At 41.1% G+C, this 22,779-nt stretch overlaps 1 protein-coding gene across 1 annotated transcript in view; it reads left to right on the top strand.

Annotated features, from left to right (window-relative positions):
* LOC133619870 (mRNA export factor GLE1-like) overlaps nt 1-22,779 on the top strand; it is a 29,181-nt gene that overhangs the window by 1,596 nt on the left and 4,806 nt on the right. The window contains exons 2-10 of the mRNA XM_061981143.1: nt 1,925-2,152; nt 5,714-5,848; nt 10,378-10,526; nt 12,867-12,927; nt 13,003-13,260; nt 15,945-16,173; nt 20,210-20,322; nt 20,382-20,594; nt 20,664-20,854. Coding sequence (XP_061837127.1) covers nt 1,925-2,152; nt 5,714-5,848; nt 10,378-10,526; nt 12,867-12,927; nt 13,003-13,260; nt 15,945-16,173; nt 20,210-20,322; nt 20,382-20,594; nt 20,664-20,854 — 1,577 coding nt within the window. The remainder of the gene's footprint in view (nt 1-1,924; nt 2,153-5,713; nt 5,849-10,377; nt 10,527-12,866; nt 12,928-13,002; nt 13,261-15,944; nt 16,174-20,209; nt 20,323-20,381; nt 20,595-20,663; nt 20,855-22,779) is intronic.

Below are 22,779 nucleotides of genomic sequence, written 5' to 3'. Positions count from 1 at the left end.
ACACACACACACACGTAGAGTATCACACACACATACAGTATCACACACATGTACAGTATCACATAGACATATGTACAGTATCACACAGACACCTACAGTATCACACACACACACATGTACAGTATCACACACACACTCTCACGTTCTACAAACACATGATTGACATCCTCTACAGCTCCACATATATAATAGCCGTCAACCTCCATGTTAAATTTAAGTTTCAAAAAATCCTTTGAGGGGTATATTTCATTAACAATTTTAAATTGTGTTTCTTTAATTTGGGGAAGAACATATCTTGTCTTTATTTTCCTTAGCTCAACTTTTGTAAACTCCGTCAGGATATATTGTCTATGAACTGTGGCCGGAAAATATTATTTCACTAAAACTGGCCTCATATATTTGTTGGAACATTTTTCATCACAGAAATGAACATCTTCAATATTAAGGTTTCTCAGACCAGGGGTAGGATTTGAATACACAACATCCTGAGTCACCATGGACGAGGATAGACGTGCTTGTGGAAGGAACGAGATAAGTTGAGCTGTGTTAGCATAGGTTGCCCAATAAAAGTTGAAAAAGAGCGTCAGACTTTGTGTGCACTTCTTCTGGACGCTACAATATGAACAAGGAGAATTAAAACAAGTAGAAAAACAGTACAATACAGCGCCAAGGCCTTGTTAATGCAATAAAGTCATTAGACTTAGACTTCCTTTTTATTGTCATTCAAATTTGAACTTTACAGTACAGATAAGAACGAAATTTCGTTACATAAGCTCATGGTAGTGCAGGATAAAAAAGCAATAAGGTGCATATATAAATAAATAAATATATAAAAATATATATAAAATAAATACATATATATATATAAATAAATAGATTACTGTACAGATAAATATATTGCACTTTTTCACATGCGTCCACGTTTATGGATGTATGTTATATTGTCTTTTTTATTCCGGCGAGTTGAGGGGATAATTTAATTAGGTTGCGTTCAAGAGTCTTACGGCCTGAGGGAAGAAGCTGTTACAGAACCTGGAGGTTCTGCTTCGGAGGCTGCGGAACCTCTTTTTAGAGTCCAGCAGTGAAAACAGTCCTTGGTGGGGGTGGGAGGAGTCTTTGCAGATTTTCTGAGCCCTGGTCAGGCAGCGGCTTTTTGCAATCTCCTGGATAGGAAATACTACATTATAGTAGAATGTAAAATATATATATGTAGTAATGTGTATAGTTATAGGCTCACACAAGTTATGTTAATTGTTTAAATTTGGAGCATGGTATCCTAGCTTTTTGGGTTTTAGAGGTAGAAAGCGTTTTAAAGTAAAGTTCTAACTCTATTTTTAAAGGCACAAAAACAGGTCGGGTATTGAGAACCTTACATTTATGAATATAAAACTTAGCCAATAGTGTAATGAGGTTGCAAATGTCAAATTCCTCTTAGAAAAAAAGTTCCCATACGGTTTTCTAAATATTTTTCACACTTTAGAAATTGTATTTTTTGTATTTCCAAATGAAATTTGAATAAATCTATTTTTTTTTAATAGTTTTTTTTAATTTCCCATTCCTGAAAAGAAACTTCCCTAACTAAAACATGTACTGAGCCACAAAGTTAAGATATGGAGGTCTTGTTGACATTGGATTGCTTTTCGGCTCTATAATGAGCAAAACTCCAAACATAAATATTACGTATATGCGGTCCTCAGACCCTGTTGAATGCGTGCTGCAGTAGTGAAGCAGTACACTGATCACAGTGCACCCAAATAAAGACTGCAGAAACTATTAACACCTTTGTGAAACGATACATGTTTGATGCAATTACAGACCCCTGAGATTAATTTCCGTAATTCAGTTTAATGTGCGAGGCGTGTTTTTTTCTACATGTTTACCCGTGTTTACTGTCATTACCTTAACACGTTTTTTACTTTTGTAGGATATTTTGGCCGGTTATGAGGAGATGCTCAGCCTGTCCGCTGAGGCTGGAGAGATACTGAAAAAACTCTGGTCCGAATCCCCTCAGGAGTGTGCTCTTTTGAGCCCCGGTCGGTCCAGTCCTGGGCTCGCTGCCTCCAGCCGACACGGTGGTGACGTCTCCAGCCGACAGGGTGGTGACGCCACTGGCGAAGACAACACGGTGTCTGTAGCGGCCGAACAAAATCCGGCAAGTCAAGTTGTCTTTCTGCTAAGTGTGAAGTGAATTATATTTATATAGCGCTTTTCTCTAGTGACTCAAAGCGCTTTACATAGTGAAACCAAATATCTAAGTTACATTTAAACCAGTGTGGGTGGCACTGGGAGCAGGTGGGTAAAGTGTCTTGCCCAAGGACACAACAGCAGTGACTAGGATGGCGGAAGCGGGGATCGAACCTGCAACCCTCAAGTTGCTGGCACGGCCGCTCTACCAACCGAGCTATACCGCCCCAGTGTAACCCACAGTACGGTTAAATTTTTTTTCCTGTCAAAAATGTCTCTTTATTTTTCTTATCAGCAAAAACTGCATTTTGCAGCAGACAAAGAATCACTGGTGTAATGAATACTATTACCGTATTTCCTTGAATTAGCGCCGGGGCGGTAATTAATTTAAAACCTCTTCTCACTCCGGCGCTTACCAATGGCATGCGGTAAATGTAAGCATGCGCTAATTATTTTAAACCTCTTCTCACTCCGGCGCTTACCAAAGGCATGCGGTAAATTTAGACATGCGCTTATAAATTTGAGTGTGATGTAAGGATACCATCATGAAAAGCACATTTAATAAAAAAAATGTATTATGGTCTTACCTTTACTTATAAATGAAGTCCATGCGCAGCTCCTTCTGAACAAAGGCATCGATAACTTGTTTATAGAAGTCTTCCTTATCTTTCTTCAGTTTTAAAAGTCTCTCTGTCTCGATGGAGATATTCCTTTAATTATTACCTCCTGCTTCGATTGAAAGTCCAGTTTAGAAAACGGTTTTATTTTAGATATGTAATCCTCTGTGTTAGAAGTGCAAGCGAGAGGAAAAAATAAACGATCGCTGCTAACTGTTGCTGCTTGTTGTCACTTCTTCTGCGGCCGAGTAGTCGTAAGAAGGATCACTAGCGCCCTCTACCACCAGGAGGCGGGAGTCATTTAATGACTCATATTTGACACACGCAGCTACGGTATATTCATAAAACATAGCTGCTTACTGTTCTTTTTAGCATATTCTATAGCTTGGACCTTAAATCCTACTGAATAGCTCTTTATCTTCTTCCCTTTATGCGATTTTAAATTATTTAAATCAGCCTCCTCCATTTTGAAAATGATGACCTGACGTGACCCGGCGGAAATTCTAGGCATATGCTAATTATTTTGGAAACGAGTTTGACCCGGCGGTAATTCTGACTTGGCGGTAATGCTAAGCATGCGCTAATTATTTTGCGAAGCGAATTTGACCCGGCGGTAATTCTAGGCAGGCGCGTATTATATCCCCGGCGACAATTCAAGGAAATACGGTAGTCTTAAAGGAGAACTGTACTTTTTATTTATTTTGCCTATCATTCACAGTCCTTACGTGAGACAAGAGCACATGTTTTTCTTTTTTTTAATGCATTCTAACTAGTGAATATATGCTTGTAAAAGTCAGCTAACAACAAAGCCAATGGTACTTCCTCTATTTTGCCCATTAATTGCTCTAAAAAACATCCAGAAACCTGCAACAACGTTTTATATACATGCTATAAGTATCTATGTTTTGTAGTAACATTCATTATAACATGTAATTACGTATTTTGGTCATACAGTGGTGTCGTCAATTACACCAGTGTTTTTCAACCACTGTGCCATGAGAGATGATGTCATTTCACCTAATTGGGATAAAAAAATATTTTTGCAAACCAGTAATTATAATCCGCAAATGTGCCGTTGTTGAGTGTCTGTGCTGTCTAGAGCTTGACAGAGTAACCGTGTAATACTCTTCCATATCAGTAGGTGGCAGCAGGTAGCCAATTGCTTTGTAGATGTCGGGAACATGGTTTGTCGTGATCACAATATGCGGGAGGCAGCATGTAGGTAAAAAGGTATCTAACACTTAAACCAAAAATAAATAAAAGGTGAGTGCCGCTAAGAAAAGGCATTGAAGCTTATGGATGGCTATGCAAAACGAAACTAAAACTGAACTGGCTGCCAAATAAACAAAACCAGAATGCTGGACGACAGCAAAGACTTACATTGTTTGGAACAGATGGCGTCCACAAAGTACATCCGTACATGACATGACAATCAACAATGTCCCCACAAAGAAGAATAGCGTCCGCACAACTTAAATAGCCTTGATTGCGAAAACAAAGCAGGTGCGGGCAATAGCACTCAAAAGAAAGGCATGAAGCTGTTACAGGGAAACACCAACAAAACAGGAAGGGCCACCAAAATAACAGCGCAAGACAGGAACTAAAGCACTACACACTGGAAAACAACAACAAACTCAAAATAAGGCACGACAACCTGGTGGAGTTTCATATTTTAACTTTTTCTGCTGGTGGTGTGCGTCCGTTTTTTTTTAAATTAAAATAATTTGCCCTGGCTCAAAAAAGGTTGAAAAACACTGAATTACACAGATGCATCACAACTAGAGATGTCCGATAATGGCTTTTTGCCGATATCCGATATTCCGATATTGTCCAACTCTTTAATTACCGATACCGATATCAACCGATACCGATATCAACCAATATATGCAGTAGTGGAATTAACACATTATTATGCCTAATTTGGACAACCAGGTATGGTGAAGATAAGGTACTTTAAAAATTTTTTAAAAAAATAAGATAAATAAATTAAAAACATTTTCTTAAATAAAAAAGAAAGTAAAACAATATAAAAACAGTTACATAGAAACTAGTAATTAATGAAAATTAGTCAAATTAACTGTTAAAGGTTAGTACTATTAGTGGACCAGCAGCACGCACAATCATGTGTGCTTACGGACTGTATTCCTTGCAGACTGTATTGATATATATTGATATATAATGTAGGAACCAGAATATTAATAACAGAAAGAAACAACCCTTTTGTGTGAATGAGGGGAGGGAGGTTTTTTGGGTTGGTGCACTAATTGTAAGTGTATCTTGTGTTTTTGATGTTGATTTAATAAATTTAAAAAAAAAACGATACCGATAATAAAAAAAACGATACCGATAATTTCTGATATTACATTTTAACGCATTTATCGACCGATAATGTCGGCAGGCCGACATTATCGGACATCTCTAATCACAACGTTCGTTTTTTCCTTCAACAGCACGACTCATAATGACAGACTTCATGACAGACAACAAAGACTACTTTGGGACAATTGATGATCCAGAAACTTATATTTTTGAGCCTGAATATAAGGAGGATGAAGCTGAGCTACAAGTTTTAAAAGCTGTGTGCTAAACAGATACAGCCTTAGTGAAGTACTGGTTATAAAACTGGTTTTAAAAGCCAAAAACCGCGGTCCATAAGGGTGTTTTTTCCCATGCAGAGTGGACCGAACGGTGTACGTTGCATCCGTACTTTCCACAATGAAGACATCTAACAAGCGATTGCCTACTTTTTTTTTTTACTTTGTGGATTATTTGGTCTTTGTGAGTTGTGATATCGCCCTCTATTATGAAAGTTTATGGAACATAACTGCGAAGGAGCAGGGGCTATGCTGCACATGTGCATGTAGATATGATGCTAATCTCTTGAATTTGTGCATGTCTTTTCCTCTCATCAGATCGCAAGCGAGAGCGAGCAGAATGTGGAGGAAAGTTCCACGCCTCCGCCGACCGTCTCCCTGCACTCCCTTGAAGCCAGTGTAATTGCTGGAAAAATCTCCCAGTATGAAGAGGCTTACCGTCAAAAAGCAAGGGTGAGCTTGATCTTCCGCATGAATGTACTTTTCCCATGAATGTATTTTATTGTGTACTGAAGTATTGGTTCTGTAATTATGAGACAAAACACTTGCATCTCAAATCTGCCCCGCCCGCTGAAACGAATTAAAAATGATTTAATCCGTGCTTGGCCCTCCCGAAACAGCACAATTTTAACATATAACATACATTTTTCTAAGAAAAACTAACGTTTAGATCCGGCCTGGGCAATTATTTTGACTCAGGGGGCCAAATTTAGAGAAAAAAAATGTGTCTGGGGGCCGGTATATCTAATTTTAGGAACACTAAGATGTCTCACAATAATGGCTGATTGAATGCTAAAAACGTTATGACAGATCGCCTTCAAAAACAGAATGGAATTTCAATTTTTTTACTGAATGAGACACCCAGAATGTACATGAAAATAAAGAATGTGGATTTACAATATTAACTATGAACAATAAAACACTGAATATTGACAACATTTGAACTCACACCCCTTCTCCGTCGACATATTTTACAATCAAGCGAAACGCAACAAAAATGCAACAAACACAGCAAAATATGAACATGAAGGGTAAAAAAAACCCCCACCTACAATCTGTTACATCTGATATATCGCTAAGCTTTAGAACTTTGTTGTAAAAATCTCCCTATGCGGCTGTCCCTGACACCCACATTTCAGGCTCGCTTTTTGGGAAACACTCTTGATGCCTCGTTTGTGCTGCTGTGACTTAGATTACCATAGTAACTAATTAGATTACCATAGTAACTAGTATATCATGCAAAAGCGCAGATTCAAACCATTCAAATACTTTGTATAGTTCAAGACTTACGGTCATTAGAAAACATCACTGCACATCATAATGGCAGCTACAGTTTCCGTCTTAAATATCTAAAAAATCAATTGGGAATGTCCGGATTTTGTTCAAATAAAGCAAATAATGCCATTGTTTGTGGTCCCTTTTTATTTAGAAAAGTATCGAAATACATTTTGATACCGGTACCAAAATATTGGTATCGACACAACCCTACCTAAGACACTTGCCCCTAAACCTAAACAATAGATAGATAGATAGATATTTTATTGATCCTGAGGGAAATTTAAGAAATTCATGGAATCAAACAAATACAAATCGATGGTTTTTTCTAATGGAATTGATGGATTTAAAGAAATAATTGTTGCAGCCCTGCTGCACATGTTCTCATTGGTCTGTTTTTCTAAAACAGTGGGTGTCGTCGTTCTCTCTAACCCAAGGGCGTCAAACTCCTTTTCATCGTGGGCCACATCGCAGATACCAAAGCCCTCAGAGGGCCGCGTCATGATAATATTACACAGTTTCCATTTCGTTGGTGAGAAGCTCTGCCATCCGCGGGGAGCTCAAAGTAAAGCCGCTGCTCCTCCACATCGAGAGGAGCCAGATGAGGTGGTTCGGGCATCTGGTCAGGATGCCACCCGAACGCCTCCCTAGGGAGGTGTTTAGGTCACGTCCGATCGGTAGGAGGCCGCGGGGAAGACCCAGGACACATTGGGAAGACTATGTCTCCCGGCTGGCCTGGGAACGCCTCGGGGTCCCACAGGAAGAGCTGGACGAAGTGGCTGGGGAGAGGGAAGTCTGGGCTTCCCTGCTTAGGCTGCTGCCCCCGTGACCCGACCACGGATAAGCGGAAGAAGATGGATGGATGGATGGATGGATGTTATCGTTGTTTACTAGCAAACTAATGGAAAACCTGCTTTGGAATCAATAGTCAGAGTGACAACTTAACTTCAGCTAGTGTAGAATTTTCATTAGAAACAGGTTTGAATGAAACAAAGGCAAGGAATACAGTATGAACGGGATTCAAAAGGCACTATTTGTCGCGGTTTACCTGACACATGAAACGTGACAAATTGCGGGAGTGCACTATCCACTTTCGCCGCTGTTCCAACTTTGACCACAGTTGCTATGTAGAGTGGAGCTTTCCCTCATTTTCAGCAGACTGCATTGCAAAATGATGAACCCCTCCTCTTCCTCTCATGCGAGATCTACCCAGGAATGGGGCCGTATAAATCCCTTTCCTACTGTAGCTTGTTGCATCAATTAATATTGAGTTAAGAGCTGCATTTGCATGCCTTCATGCTTTTTTTCTGTCAAAATGATGATATACTAATCAATAAAGAGGAAATACAGTTGATGCACATTCTTTCTAGGTAATCGTGGGTCACAAAGAATAAAGTTCGACACTTGTGGTCTAACCTAAAGCATAACAAAAAGCAGAGAGACTGCGCCTATCTCAAAATACGCGTAAGTTACGGAACCAATGTATTGGGAGATTATAAACCTTTTAGTGTTAGCCGTATTGTTTCAAACTCTTTCACGTCCAGACTTTGGCTCGTAGTCTAACGCAGAACACGTTCAATCCGGCCCGAGATGAGTTTTTGTTCAGCGTAAAATTGAGCTGCATTTTTAAATGTTCTAAATGTGTCCTATAGCAATTCTATTAGGCAAGCAAATAGTATACCAGGCAAGAGGTGCACGGTAAAGCGGGGCTGCGACTCCTCCCCCTCGATTTGGCGTAAACCACAAGCTTCTGGTGGAATTTTTGACTACGGTACTCCTCTTGACAAAATTAGTGCAGTTCAGCTAAATTTGTTGGTTTTCTGACATGGACTTGTTTCTTCAGCATTGTCCACACGTTGAAGTCAGGACTTTGGGAAGGCCATTCTAAAATGTTCATTCTAGCCTGATTTAGCCATTCCTTTACCACTTTTGACGTGTGTTTGGGGTCATTGTCCTGTTGGAACACCCAACTGTGCCCAAGACCCAACCTCCGGGCTGATGATTTTAGTTTGTCCTGAAGAATTTGGAGGTAATCCTCCTTTTTCATTGTCCCATTTACTCTCTGTAAAGCACCAGTTCTATTGGCAGCAAAACAGGCCCAGAGCATAATACTACCACCACCATGCTTGACGGTAGGCATGGTGTTCCTAGGATTAAAGGCCTCGCCTTTTCTCCTCCAAACATTGCTGGGTATTGTGGCCAAACAGCTCAATTTTTGTTTCATCTGACCACAGAACTTTCCTCTAGAAGGTATTATCTTTGTCCATGTGATGTCAGATGTAAAAAAAATTTAGCTGTTTGGCCACAAAACCCAGCAATACAGGTAAAAGCCAGTAAATTAGAATATTTTGAAAAACTAGATTTATTTCAGTAATTGCCTTCAAAAGGTGGATCTCAGGAAACAGAGTGGACCGACACCAGCAGATGACATGACATGGCACCCCAAACCATCACTGATGGTGGAAACTTTACACTAGACTTCAGGCAATGTGGATCCTGTGCCTCTCCTGTCTTCCTCCAGACTCTGGGACCTCGATTTCCAAAGGAAATGCAAAATTTGCATGGTTGGGTGATGGTTTGGGGTGCCATGTCATCTGCTGGTGTCGGTCCACTCTGTTTCCTGAGATCCAGGGTCAACGCAGCCGTCTACCAGCAAGTTTTAGAGCACTTCATGCTTCCTGCTGCTGACCTGCTCTATGGAGATGGAGATTTCAAGTTCCAACAGGACTTGGCGCCTGCACACAGCGCAAAATCTACCCGTGCCTGGTTTACGGACCATGGTATTTCTGTTCTAAATTGGCCCGCCAACTCCCCTGACCTTAGCCCCATAGAAAATCTGTGGGGTATTGTGAAAAGGAAGATGCAGAATGCCAGACCCAAAAACGCAGAAGAGTTGAAGGCCACTATCAGAGCAACCTGGGCTCTCATAACACCTGAGCAGTGCCAGAAACTCATCGACTCCATGCCACGCCGCATTAACGCAGTAATTGAGGCAAAAGGAGCTCCAACCAAGTATTGAGTATTGTACATGCTCATATTTTTCATTTTCATACTTTTCAGTTGGCCAACATTTCTAAAAATCCCTTTTTTGTATTAGCCTTAAGTAATATTCTAATTTTGTGACACACGGAATTTTGGATTTTCATTTGTTGCCACTTCAAATCATCAAAATTAAATGAAATAAACATTTGAATGCATTAGTCTGTGTGCAATGAATAAATATAATGTACAAGTTACACCTTTTGAATGCAATTACTGAAATAAATCAAGTTTTTCAAAATATTCTAATTTACTGGCTTTTACCTGTATGTTTGGAGGAGCAAAGGGGAGGCCTTTAATCCCATGAACACCATTCCTACCGTCAAGCATGGTGGTGATAGTATTTTGCTCTGAGCCTGTTTAGCTGCCAATGGAACCCAGCAGATTTGATCACATTTTCAGAAGACTCATAATAAATTCATAAAAGAACCAAACTTCATGAATGTCTCAACAAGTATGTGCTCCAATCACGTAAACTTTTGACCACAGATGTACATTTTCAGAATGGGCTTTTTCTATTTTGGGCCAAAGTAAAACAAAGACACCAATGTGAAGTTGTCGTCGTTTTATTCTTGCGTTATCATGCCATGATTTTACCCGGCCCCCTGAGCTAAACTCGGGTTTGACACCTAACGGTTCTAACCTAAACCTTATTTGTTGTGGTTCAGACAATTTTCAGAGGGCATCAGCAGAAGATGGAGGACATGGTAACTCGGGTGGCAAAGGCCCAGTTGGAGCAGATGAAACGCTATGAAGAGCGCATGGAGTTGAAGCGGAGGCAGGAGTACCAGCACATGAGTGACATGATGGAACGAGAGTGAGATGACTTTGCAAATATTAACATATATAAGTATTTCATTAAAAAAAATATGTACAATCCATCATGTTATGGTAGCTTTAACAGAGAGAGACAGGAATGTTTAGGTCTCCTAAAATCTAATCAGTTGTTTCTTATCCCATTTCTGACATTTCCTAAAAGTTTCATGAAAATCCAGCCATAACTTTTTGAGCTATGTTGCTAACTAACTAACTGGCAAACCCTGGTGATCCTTTGTTATACTTTTTTAATGATTGACAAGTCTTATAATTCTGACACACGTATGAGCAAGACCAAAGGGCTGTCGAAGGACTTCAGGAACAAGATTTGAGAGCTGCACAAGACTGCAATAGACTGTTCTTTTCTTTCTGTCTCTCAATTAGGGATGTCCCGATCCAGGTTTTTGCACTTCCGATCCGATACCGATATTGTTTTTGCATTTCCGATCCGATACCGATACTGACCGATACCGATACTGACCGATACTGGCCTATCCGAGCATGTATTAAAGTTTAAAGTTATTTAGCCTACTTAGTTGTCAGAATCATGTTGAAAAGGGTTTTAGTACTCTTGATAACAACTAGCCAGCTGAATTAGGTGAGTTTGAATAATACACAATGGTTGGTAACAAGAAACTGACCTGTTTATTCAAGGATAAACACAAAATAGACAAAATTATACATGACAAACAGAAATGGCATCATTGAAATAGGGCTGGGCGATATGGCCTTTTTTATATATTGCGATATTTTAAGGCCATATTGCGATACACAATATATATCTTGATATTTTGCCTTAGCCTTGAATGAACACTTGATGCATATAATCACAAAAGTATGATGATTCTATGTGTTTTGATTGATTGATTGAGACTTTTATTAGTAGGTTGCACAGTGAAGTACATATTCCGTACAATTGACCACTAAATGGTAACACCCCAATAAGTTTTTCAACTTGTTTAAGTCGGGGTCCACTTAAATTGATTCATGATACAGATATATACTATCAGATATATACTATCATCATAATATAGTCATCACACAAGATAATCACATTGAATTATTTACATTATTTATAATCCAGGGTGTGGAGGGGGGCGCCGGATGTAAGTGTCAAAAAGACAGCCAAAAGAGTTTGATATGAGAATAAATCTAAAGTTAAAATATAGGGTAGAAATGCACCCATTTGCAGGAAATGTAGTCTTGATTTTCAAAATTTTCTTTCAAGGCTTGCATGTCTACATTAAAACATTCTTCTTCATACTGCATTAATATATGCTACTTTTAAACTTTCATGCAGAGACGGAAATCACAACTAAAAATATCACTAATTTTTTCATACGGTGTTGATGTGGAAATTTTTGCCTCTGCATTTTGATGGTGTGGGCGTGTGGCACCGAATGGAGATAAGCGTCTTGACAGACGTCACAATATTTGAACAATGATGACGAAAACTGTTTTCTCTGTCGTGTCCGTGTGTCGAAAATTGTTATGCGCTTATTTTTTTATTAGATTTTGTGCCTGGCATAGATTTGCTATGCGCAGAGGACGCTTAAACAGTGCGCAATTGCACAGGCGAGCACCTTAGAGGGAGCGTTGCTCGCACGGCTGCGCTAGCATCACAGCTAACGTTAGCCATGCTGCTACCTCTCTGCTCGGGGAGGACGTATACGTATGTGACGTATGACGTGACAGTATGTGACGTGTGTCGTGAGAGTATGTGACGTGTGTAAGAAGGTGCGCTGCTGTCTGTGAGAGGGAGACACAGGAAAGAGTGAGAAGAGCCTGTCGTGTAATGCCAGCAGCTAAAAGCAACTGCGTGAGAATTGTGGATGTGTTGAAGGTGTGCTGGAAAATGCGGAACGGAAATTACGGAGCAGCAGAAAAGTGGAATGTATTATTTAAATCGGTGCGTTGGAAAACACGGACCGGAGTTTTTTTTTTTAACTGGATCTGGATCGGCATTTTCCCATGCCTTGCCGATACGCAATTTTTGGCAAATATCGGCAGCCGATCCGATCCAAATATCGGATCGGGACATCCCTACTCTCAATACAATAAACCTACCATAACATGTTGATGTCTTTGTAAACTTTAAACTTCTTCGATTAAACTTTCTAAACCAGGAAGGGGATCAAATGAACGAATTAAGTGCTTTCCTGCTTTGGTATTTTCTTTCAAACTCTTGCTTCTGTTACTCATAAGTCCTGTGGCTTTAGGTGTGCTGCGGTCGCCGCTATTAACACTAGATCTTGGCTTAGCAGCACAAGCAGCTTCGGGGATCAAATACTTATTTTCCCTGACTTCCACAATAATGTTTTTTCAATGTTTCGTACTGTAGAACAAAAGAGAGCATTGGCCGTCAGGAGAAGCTAAAGGAAGAGCAGCGCCACAGACTGAAGGTACACTACAATCCACTTTGAAATACATGGTGAATGTACCTTCACATCTCACTGACTTGTCCTCCTGACCCAAAGATCCTTAACCTCCGTGTGAGGGAGGCGGAGCAGCAGCGTCTGAGGGAGGCGGAGCTGGAGCGACAGCGTCAGACTGAAGGCAAAGAGCGGCTGCGGAACCTCAACTCCATTCAAGAGGAGATCCTGCAGCTCAACCAGCTTCTGGAGTCCTCCACCCAGAACCAGACCACGGCGCACCCAACCAGCGTTGGCACATACACCACCCGTGGGAACCAGTTTTGCTCCCAGGTGTCCGAGGTGGTTCAAAAGACGGCAGAAGTGAGTGTAGTGTTTATTTCATTTTTTTTTAATTAAAGGGGAACATTATCACCAGACCTATGTAAGCGTCAATATATACCTTGATGTTGCAGAAAAAAGACCATATATTTTTTAAACCAATTTCCGAACTCTAAATGGGTGAATTTTGGCGAATTAAACGCCTTTCTATTATTCGCTCTCGGAGCGATGACGTCACAACGTGACGCCACATCGGGAAGCAATCCGCCATTTTCTCAAACACATTACAAACACCGAGTCAAGTCAGCTCTGTTATTTTCCGTTTTTTCGACTGTTTTCCGTACCTTGGAGACATCATGCCTCGTCGGTGTGTTGTCGGAGGGTGTAAAAACACGAACAGGGACGGATTCAAGTTGCACCAGTGGCCCAAAGATGCGAAAGTGGCAAGAAATTGGACATTTGTTACGCACACTTTACCGACGAAAGCTATGCTACGACAGAGATGGCAAGAATGTGTGGATATCCTGCGACACTCAAAGCAGATGCATTTCCAACGATAAAGTCAAAGAAATCTGCCGCCAGACCCCCATTGAATCTGCCGGAGTGTGTGAGCAATTCAGGGACAAAGGACCTCGGTAGCACGGCAAGCAATGGCGGCAGTTTGTTCCCGCAGACGAGCGAGCTAAACCCCCTGGATGTCTTGGCTCACACCGTCACATCGGGAAGCAATTCGCCATTTTCTCACTTTCGTTGGTGTGTTGTCGGAGGGTGTAACAACACGAACAGGGACGGATTCAAGTTGTACCAGTGGCCCAAAGATGCGAAAGTGGCAAGAAATAGACATCGCAAAATAGACATTGTTACAAGAGAATAAATAAATGTTAATACTAATAACACAAATAATAATACCATTTGTCATTTATAACACAAAGGCTGCTATTTCTTTAAATCTGAGCGTTTCAGTACATGTTCTTTAGTGGAAAAGTTTTAAACCTCCTTTCATGTGTTAAAGGGGAACATTATCACAATTTCAAAAGGGTTAAAACCATTAAAAATCAGTTCCCAGTGGCTTATTTTATTTTTCGAAGTTTTTTTCAAAATTTTACCCATCACGCAATATCCCTAAAAAACGTTTCAAAGTGCCTGATTTTAACCATCGTTATATACACCCGTCCATTTTCCTGTGACGTCACACAGTGATGCCAATACAAACAAACATGGCGGATAGAACAGCAAGATATAGCGACATTAGCTCGGATTCAGACTCGGATTTCAGCGGCTTAAGCGATTCAACAGATTACGCATGTATTGAAACGGATGGTTGTAGTGTGGAGGCAGGTAGCGAAAACGAAATTGAAGAAGAAACTGAAGCTATTTAGCCATATCGGTTTGAACCGTATGCAAGCGAAACCGACGAAAACGACACGACAGCCAGCGACACGGGAGAAAGCGAGGACGAATTCGGTGATCGCCTTCTAACCAACGATTGGTATGTGTTTGTTTGGCATTAAAGGAAACTAACAACTATGAACTAGGTTTACAGCATATGAAATACATTTGGCAACAACATGCACTTTGAGAGTGCAGACAGCCCAGTTTTCATCAATTAATATATTCTGTAGACATACCCTCATCCGCTCTCTTTTCCTGAAAGCTGATCTGTCCAGTTTTGGAGTTGATGTCAGCAGGCCAGGGAAGCTAGGGTCGATATTCTTCTATGCCATCTCTGTCGTAGCATAGCTTTCGTCGGTAAAGTGTGCAGAACAAACGTCCAATTTCTTGCCACTTTCGCATCTTTGGGCCACTGGTGCAACTTGAATCCGTCCCTGTTCGTGTTGTTACACCCTCCGACAACACACCGACGAGGCATGATGTCTCCAAGGTACGGAAAACAGTCGAAAAAACGGAAAATAACAGAGCTGATTTGACTCGGTGTTTGTAATGTATTTGAGAAAATGGCGGATTGCTTCCCGATGTGACGTCATCGCTCCGAGAGCGAATAATAGAAAGGCGTTTAATTCGCCAAAATTCACCCATTTAGAGTTCGGAAATCGGTTAAAAAAATATATGGTCTTTTTTCTGCAACATCAAAGTATATATTGACGCTTACATAGGTCTGGTGATAATGTTCCCCTTTAATAATTTCACACATAAGTCGCTCCTGAGTATAAGTCGCACCCCCGGCCAAACTATGAAAAAAAACTGCGACTTATAGTCCGAAAAATATGGTAAGTGCTTTCCTGCTTTGGTATTTTCTTTCAAACTCTTGTTGTCCTGTGGCTTTACGTGTGCTGCGGTCGCCGCCATTAACACTAGATCTTGGCTTAGCAGCACAAGCAGCTTCGTACTGCGTCCATGAATCTTCACAATGGTGAATTTTAAAGCGACTCATTAGATTTGTTGTGTTGAAGCACTTCTTTTTCCGTCCTGGTGGAATTTTAGTTTTGCAAACTGAAAGTGAAATTCTTCCGCCACTGTAAAAGAAAAGCCCACACAACAAGGTTTGCTGGAAAAAAAAGCCCACAACAGTGACTATATGCCGCGTCGTGTTGTTTTTTTCTCTGTACACACCAGGTTGTGTGCGCAGTATCATGACATCACAAATATGCACGCACACTGTAACCAGGTAGCAGGACAAGCCACAGCAGAAACCAACGACAAACACAAAGAGGCATAAACCCTGATTATTATCAGCTCATTTTATCTGTTGATTTTTTTTTTTCCAGGTACAGTATCCCAGCGTGGAAGACATGACCGTGGCAGAGCGTGCCCTCCACGAAATGAGGGCGCTGATCTGCTCGATGCAGGAGGAAGCGGCCACAGCTCAAGAGGAGATGAAGAAAAAGGAGCTGGAGGAGGAGGAAGAATCCCGTCGGAAGCTGTCATTGCTGAAGACTCAACAGGAAGCACAAAAGAAGGCAGAGCTTTCAGCCAAAGAGAAAACAAACGAGCACGGTTAGCACTGAGTATTTTCCCTCTCAGAAAGATGTGACAGTAGCTGACTAAGTCCTTCTTTTTTACACAAAACGTACACATTGCTCAAAAAGGTTCATTATGTCTTCTTATTCATATGCTTTTTTAAATGTTCTTGTGATCAGACCATATTTTCGGTATATTAGATGGAATCTTTACCTGACATGTTTCGACTGTCATCTGCAGTCTTCTTCAGAAGGGTCACCTGACCACTGTGACCTGTTGCCTATCAGCTGTTCTTATAGGCGTGGCCAACCAGGAAGACCTGTCAAGTCTACCTGGTTTTGCAATTATCTGATATGGCTGATTTTAAGATTTCCTGTTCGGATTTTTGTTTTAGGCTTCTTGTAGGTTCGCAGCCGAGTGTGAAGCGACTGGGATAAGAATCAGCACCTCCAAGTCCGAGTCCATGGTTCTCGCCCGGAAAAGGGTGGAGTGCCATCTCCGGGTTGGGGAGGTGACCTTGCCCCAAGTGGAGGAGTTCAAGAATCTTGGAGTTTTGTTCACGAGTGAGAGAAGAGTGGATCGACAGGCGGATCGGTGCGGCGTCTTCAGTAATGCGGACACTGTATCGGTCCGTTGTGGTGAAGAAGGAGCTGAGCCGGAAGGCAAAGCTCTCAATTTACCGGTCGATCTACAAACCCCGTTTCCATATGAGTTAGGAAATTGTGTTAGATGTAAATATAGACGGAATACAATGATTTGCAAATCATTTTCAACCAATATTCAGTTGAATATGCTACAAAGACAACATATTTGATGTTCAAACTGATAAACTTTTTTTTTTTGCAAATAATCATTAACTTTAGAATTTGATGCCAGCAACATGTGACAAAGAAGTTGGGAAAGGTGGCAATACAATGTCAGCAAGACAATGCCAAGCCACATTCAGCACGTGTTACAACAGCGTGGCTTCGTAAAAAAAAAAAGAGTGCGGGTACTTTCCTGGCCCGCCTGCAGTCCAGACCTGTCTCCCATCGAAAATGTGTGGCGCATTATGAAGCGTAAAATACGACAGCGTAGACCCCGGACTGTTGAACGACTGAAGCTCTACATAAAACAAGAATGGGAAAGAATTCCACTTTCAAACCTTCAACAATTAGTTTCCTCAGTTCCCACTCGTTAATTGAGTGTTGTTAAAAGAAAAGGTGATGTAAAACAGTGGTGAACATGCCCTTTCCCAACTACTTTGGCACGTGTTGCAGCCACGAAATTCTAAGTTAATTATTATTTGCAAAAAAAAATAAAGTTTATGAGTTTGAACATCAAATATCTTGTCTTTGTAGTGCATTCAATTGAACATGGGTTGAAAAGGATTAGCAAATCATTGTATTCCGTTTATATTTACATCCAACACAATTTCCCAACTCATATGGAAACGGGGTTTGTACTTTCCCATCCTCACCTATGGTCATGAGCTTTGGGTTATGACCGAAAGGACAAGATCACGGGTACAAGCGGCCGAAATGAGTTTCCTCCGCCGGGTGGCTGGGCACTCCCTTAGAGATAGGGTGAGAAGCTCCGCCATCCGGGAGGAGCTCAAAGTAAAGCCGCTGCTCCTCCACATGGAGAGGAGCCAGATGAGGTGGTTCGGGCATCTGGTCAGGATAATAATAATAATAACAATAATGGATTAGATTTTATATCGCGCTTTTCTATTATTAGATACTCAAAGCGCTCACAGAGAAGTGGGAACCCATCATTCATTCACACCTAGTGGTGGTGGTAAGCTACATTTGTAGCCACAGCTGCCCTGGGGTAGATTGACGGAAGCGAGGTTGCCAGTTTGCGCCTACGGCCCCTCCGACCACCACCTATCATTCATTCATCATCCATTCACCGGGGATGTGTCACCAAGGACACCACGGCAGCGATTTGGATGTCAAGAGGCGGGGAGCGAACCTGCAACCCTCAGGTTTCTGGCATGGCCGCTCTACCCCACTACGCCATACCACCCAAACGCCTCCCTCGGGAGGTGTTTAGGGCACGTCCGACCGGTAGGAGGCCACGGGGAAGACCCAGGACACGTTGGGAAGACTATGTCTCCCGGCCGGCCTGGGAACGCCTCGGGATCCCCTGGGAAGAGCTGGACGAAGTGGCTGGGGAGAGGAAAGTCTGGGCTTCCCTGCTTAGGCTGCTGCCCCCGCGACCCGACCTCGGATAAGCGGAAGAAGATGGATGGATGGATGGGCTTCTTGTAAAACCTTCCAGTTGTCTCTTTTTCGCATTCTTTCTGACACTTTCTGTTCTTTCTTCCTTGTGTTGAATGTCCTCCCTGTTTCTCCCATGTATGATTTTTTGCATGATTTACACGGGATTTTGTGAATTATATTGCATTTCTTGTCTCTATCTGTTTTGTCTTTTGGATGTACAAGTAACTGTCTTGTTTTTGTGTGAGGTTTAACTGTTGTTTATTTTGTGTTTTTTCTTGACCCGCTATTTTGGTTCAGTTATTCCCCTAATGCAGTTGTTCTCAAATAGAGGTACGGGATTTTGTGAATTATATTGCATTTCTTTCTCTCTATCTGTTTTGTCTTTTGGATGTACAAGTAACTGTCTTGTTTTTGTGTGAGGTTTAACTGTTGTTTATTTTGTGTTTTTTCTTGACCCGCTATTTTGGTTCAGTTATTCCCCTAATGCAGTGGTTCTCAAATAGAGGTACGCGTACCCCTGGGGGTACTTGAAGGTATGCCAAGGGGTACGTGAGATTTTTTTTAAATATTGTAAAAATAGCAACAATTCAGAAATCCTTTATAAATATATTTATCGAATAATACTTCGACAAAATATGAATGTAAGTTCATAAACTCAGTGAAGCACAAGCTCAGGTTTCTCACTGAAAATGTCTGTCAAAAAGAACTGAAAAGAAATATAACAATGCAATATTCAGTGTTGACAGCTAGATTTTTTGTGGACATGTTCCATAAATATTGATGTTAAAGATTTCTTTTTTTGTGAAGAAATGTTTAGAATTAAGTTCATGAATCCAGAGGGATCTCTATTACAATCCCCAAAGAGGGAACTTTAAGTTGATGATTACTTCAATGTGTAGAAATTTTTATTTATAATTGAATCACTTGTTTATTTTTCAACTGTTCACTGTTATACAATTTAATAAGTCAGAAACTGATGACATAGTGCTGTATTTTACTTCTTTATCTCTTTTTTTCAACCAAAAATGCTTTGCTCTGATTAGGGGGTACTTGAATTAAAAAAAATGTTCACAGGGGGTACATCACTGAAAAAAGGTTGAGAACCACTGCCCTAATGTATGGTAAGGTTTTGACCTCTTTGTTCTGTATTTCAGGTTTTTCTTTTGTTTTCCTTTCCCTGTTTTTTACTTGTTGTTTCCCCTTTTTTGATGGCCCGGGTTGGATATTGGCAGTTTTTAAGTGCATTTTTTTATGTGTTTCTCTTCTTTTTTTCTATCTTGTTCTGCTGTTATGATGTTGGCTCATTTGTAGAGGTTTCTTACGACTTATAGTTTGTGTGCTGTGGGATGTTTGGAGGTCCAGAGTTGACATTGGTCGGTGTGTATCGGTTTTCGATGAACAGTCATGTTTTGACTGCCGTCATCTTTGAGGTGGATTTTCATGTCCAAAAAAGTTTTGGTTCCGTTCATTGGTTGGCCACGCCTATAAGAACAGTGGTCAGGTGACCCTTCTGAAGAAGACTGCAGATGACAGTCGAAACATGTCAGGTAAAGATTCCATCTAATATACCGAAAATATGGTCTGATTACAAGAACATTTGAAAAAGAAAAAGAAAACTCACACATTCACGTTCAAGGAACTTTATTGTCATAGAAGCACACGTGAGATGGCATGAAATGTATTACCAAATTCCCACATTCACTTTCATAAGTGAAAGCAAGAGAGAGCCTTTTCTTTGCGTTCAAGTACGGTCCACTTGCAAAGTGCATAGTTGTGTTGAAGTAAAGATGCCGTACGTTGTTGCTGCTTTGGTCCAGTTGTGTAACAGGATTCTGCCAATGTTTAACTGTCGTGTTCTTCTACAGGGCTGCAGAACAATGCTAAAGACACCACTTTGAAATGGTACAAGGACTTGCAGGAGTCTCTTGATCAGTGCGCTCAAAGCATAGAACAGCTCAGCTCCTCACAGGACAACCAGGTTGGTTTGTGCACGTGAAGTTGATGAGCATCAACATGTCAACCTTCCTCTGTGTGCAGACGAGGAGTGTGAAGTTGAACCTCCAGAGAGCCTCCACCATCCCCGTCAGTCAAATCTCCTTCAATTCTGGATCTCATCTACAAGAAATCTTTGGAAAGCTCACCAAGCTGCTCTCTGGCCAGGCAGTGGTGCGTGGGGGCCAGTCTGTGTCCACCTCGCAGCACCCACAGGGCCTGGACTTTGTGTGTTACAAAATGGCCGAGAAGTTTGTGGTGAGTACTACACCCTCAGAATCCTCCGTTAAGACCAGAAGGTGGCAGCTGAGGATTTTGTTGTTGCAGAAACAAGGGGAGGCGGAGGTGGCGGCTCATCACGAAGCGGCCTTCCCCATCGGTGTGGTGGCGTCGGGTATCTGGGAGCTACACCCCCGAGTGGGCGAACTCATGCTTGGACATCTGCACAAAAAATGTCCGTACGCCGTTCCACATTATCCCATGATGAAGGAAGGCATGTCTGTGGAGGAATATCAGAGGTGAGACCAACATATCAGCTGTGAAACTCAGAGAGTATTAAGAATTTCATAGTCAAATCTGATTTGTTAGCTTTTTCCTATTGTCGACTATTAGCCGAATTTACGGCTGTATGACTGGTCTCTAGGTGTCAGTATAACGTCACACGATGTAAGTCTAGCACAAGGGATTCTTTTAGATACTCATTACAAAACAAAGGTCTCATATGCGACTTTTTCCACTTCAAAAAAGGCTAAACCACCGATAAACACGGTGAAGGTTGGATTGTTCAGTGGCAAGTCCCACTGAACAATCACCAACTTTTCTAACCTCTGTTTTAAGATCTTATGGTCAACTGTGCCAAGGACCAACCAACTGAGAACGTGCCTGGTATGTTAACGTAACATATTATGGTAAAAGTCATTCAAATAACTATAACATATAGAACATGCTATACGTTTACCAAACAATCTGTCACTCCTAATCTCTAAATCCCATGAAATCTTATACATCTATTCTCTAACGTGAATGAGCTAAATAATATTATTTGATATTTTACAGTAATGTGTTGTTAATTTCACACATAAGTCGCTCCTGAGTATAAGTCGCACCCATACTTGCCAACCTTGAGACCTCCGATTTCGGGTGGTGGGGGGTGGGGGCGTGGTCGGGGGTGGGGCGGGGGGCGTGGTTAAGATATATATATATATATATATATATATATATATATATATATATATATATATATATATATATATATATATATATATATATATAAGAAATACTTGACTTTCAGTGAATTCTAGCTATATATATATATATATAAATCAAATAAATACTTGAATTTCAGTGTTCATTTATATACACATATACACACACACATAACACTCATTGTTGAGTTAAGGGTTGAATTGTCCATCCTTGTTCTATTTTCTGTCACTATTTCAGAACACACACATTATACAAATATACATTATAAAATCAATAAGAAAACGGGAGCTCTAATTTTGGAGTCTGAATTAGGATCAGAAGTTCCTATATAAACATTGCGCACTCACGTCGCCTTTTTGTATTGATTACTGCAGCTGTGCACTGGATTCATTCACAAATACAAACTACAACTCACAAACACTTTAGAGTTAGGCTCCACCATCAGAATGTGTACTTAAACTTATAAAGATCACATGGATATTATTCAGTGAGTTGATTCACCAAAACTAACCTGTTATACAGGAGGAAAAAGCACACAGGACGTTTCAATTGTTCACAGACTGGTCGCGCTCATCAGAATGACAAGACACTTCAGGTCTGCAGGTGATCGCATTCAATTGGGAAGAAACGCCCTACTGCCCGCTACTGACCAATGTGAATACTGATAAATGTGTAATGACAGCTCCAAAAACTAATTCAAACCACAAAATAAAATAAATAAATCAACACAAAAATGTGACACATTATGGGTGCGTCACATATGCATGTACAGTAGATGGCAGTATTGTCCTGTTTAAAAGTGTCACAACATTGCTGTTTACGGCAGACGAACTGCTTTATGGTAGACGCTGTTGTTGTGTGTTGTCAACACGTCACTCAGATCCGCATGGAGCTGGAGGGGGCGTGGCCTCCAGGTCCGCATGGAGCTGGAGGGGGCGTGGCCTCCAGCTCCGCCTGAATTTCGGGAGTTTTTCCGGAGAAAATTTGTCCCGGGAGGTTTTCGGGAGAGGCGCTGAATTTCGGGAGTCTCCCGGAAAATCCGGGAGGGTTGGCAAGTATGGTCGCACCCCCGGCCAAACTATGAAAAAAACTGCGACTTAAAGTCCGAAAAATACGGTACTTCATCAATCAATCAATCAATCAATGTTTATTTATATAGCTCTAAATCACAAAAGTCTCAAAGGGCTGTACAAGCCACAACGACATCCTCGGTACAGAGCCCACATAAGGGACGTCG

Source organism: Nerophis lumbriciformis, linkage group LG20 (genome assembly GCF_033978685.3).
Source record: "Nerophis lumbriciformis linkage group LG20, RoL_Nlum_v2.1, whole genome shotgun sequence".
Taxonomy (NCBI): Eukaryota; Metazoa; Chordata; class Actinopteri; order Syngnathiformes; family Syngnathidae; genus Nerophis; species Nerophis lumbriciformis.
This window is presented reverse-complemented; position numbering and strand designations above follow the sequence as displayed.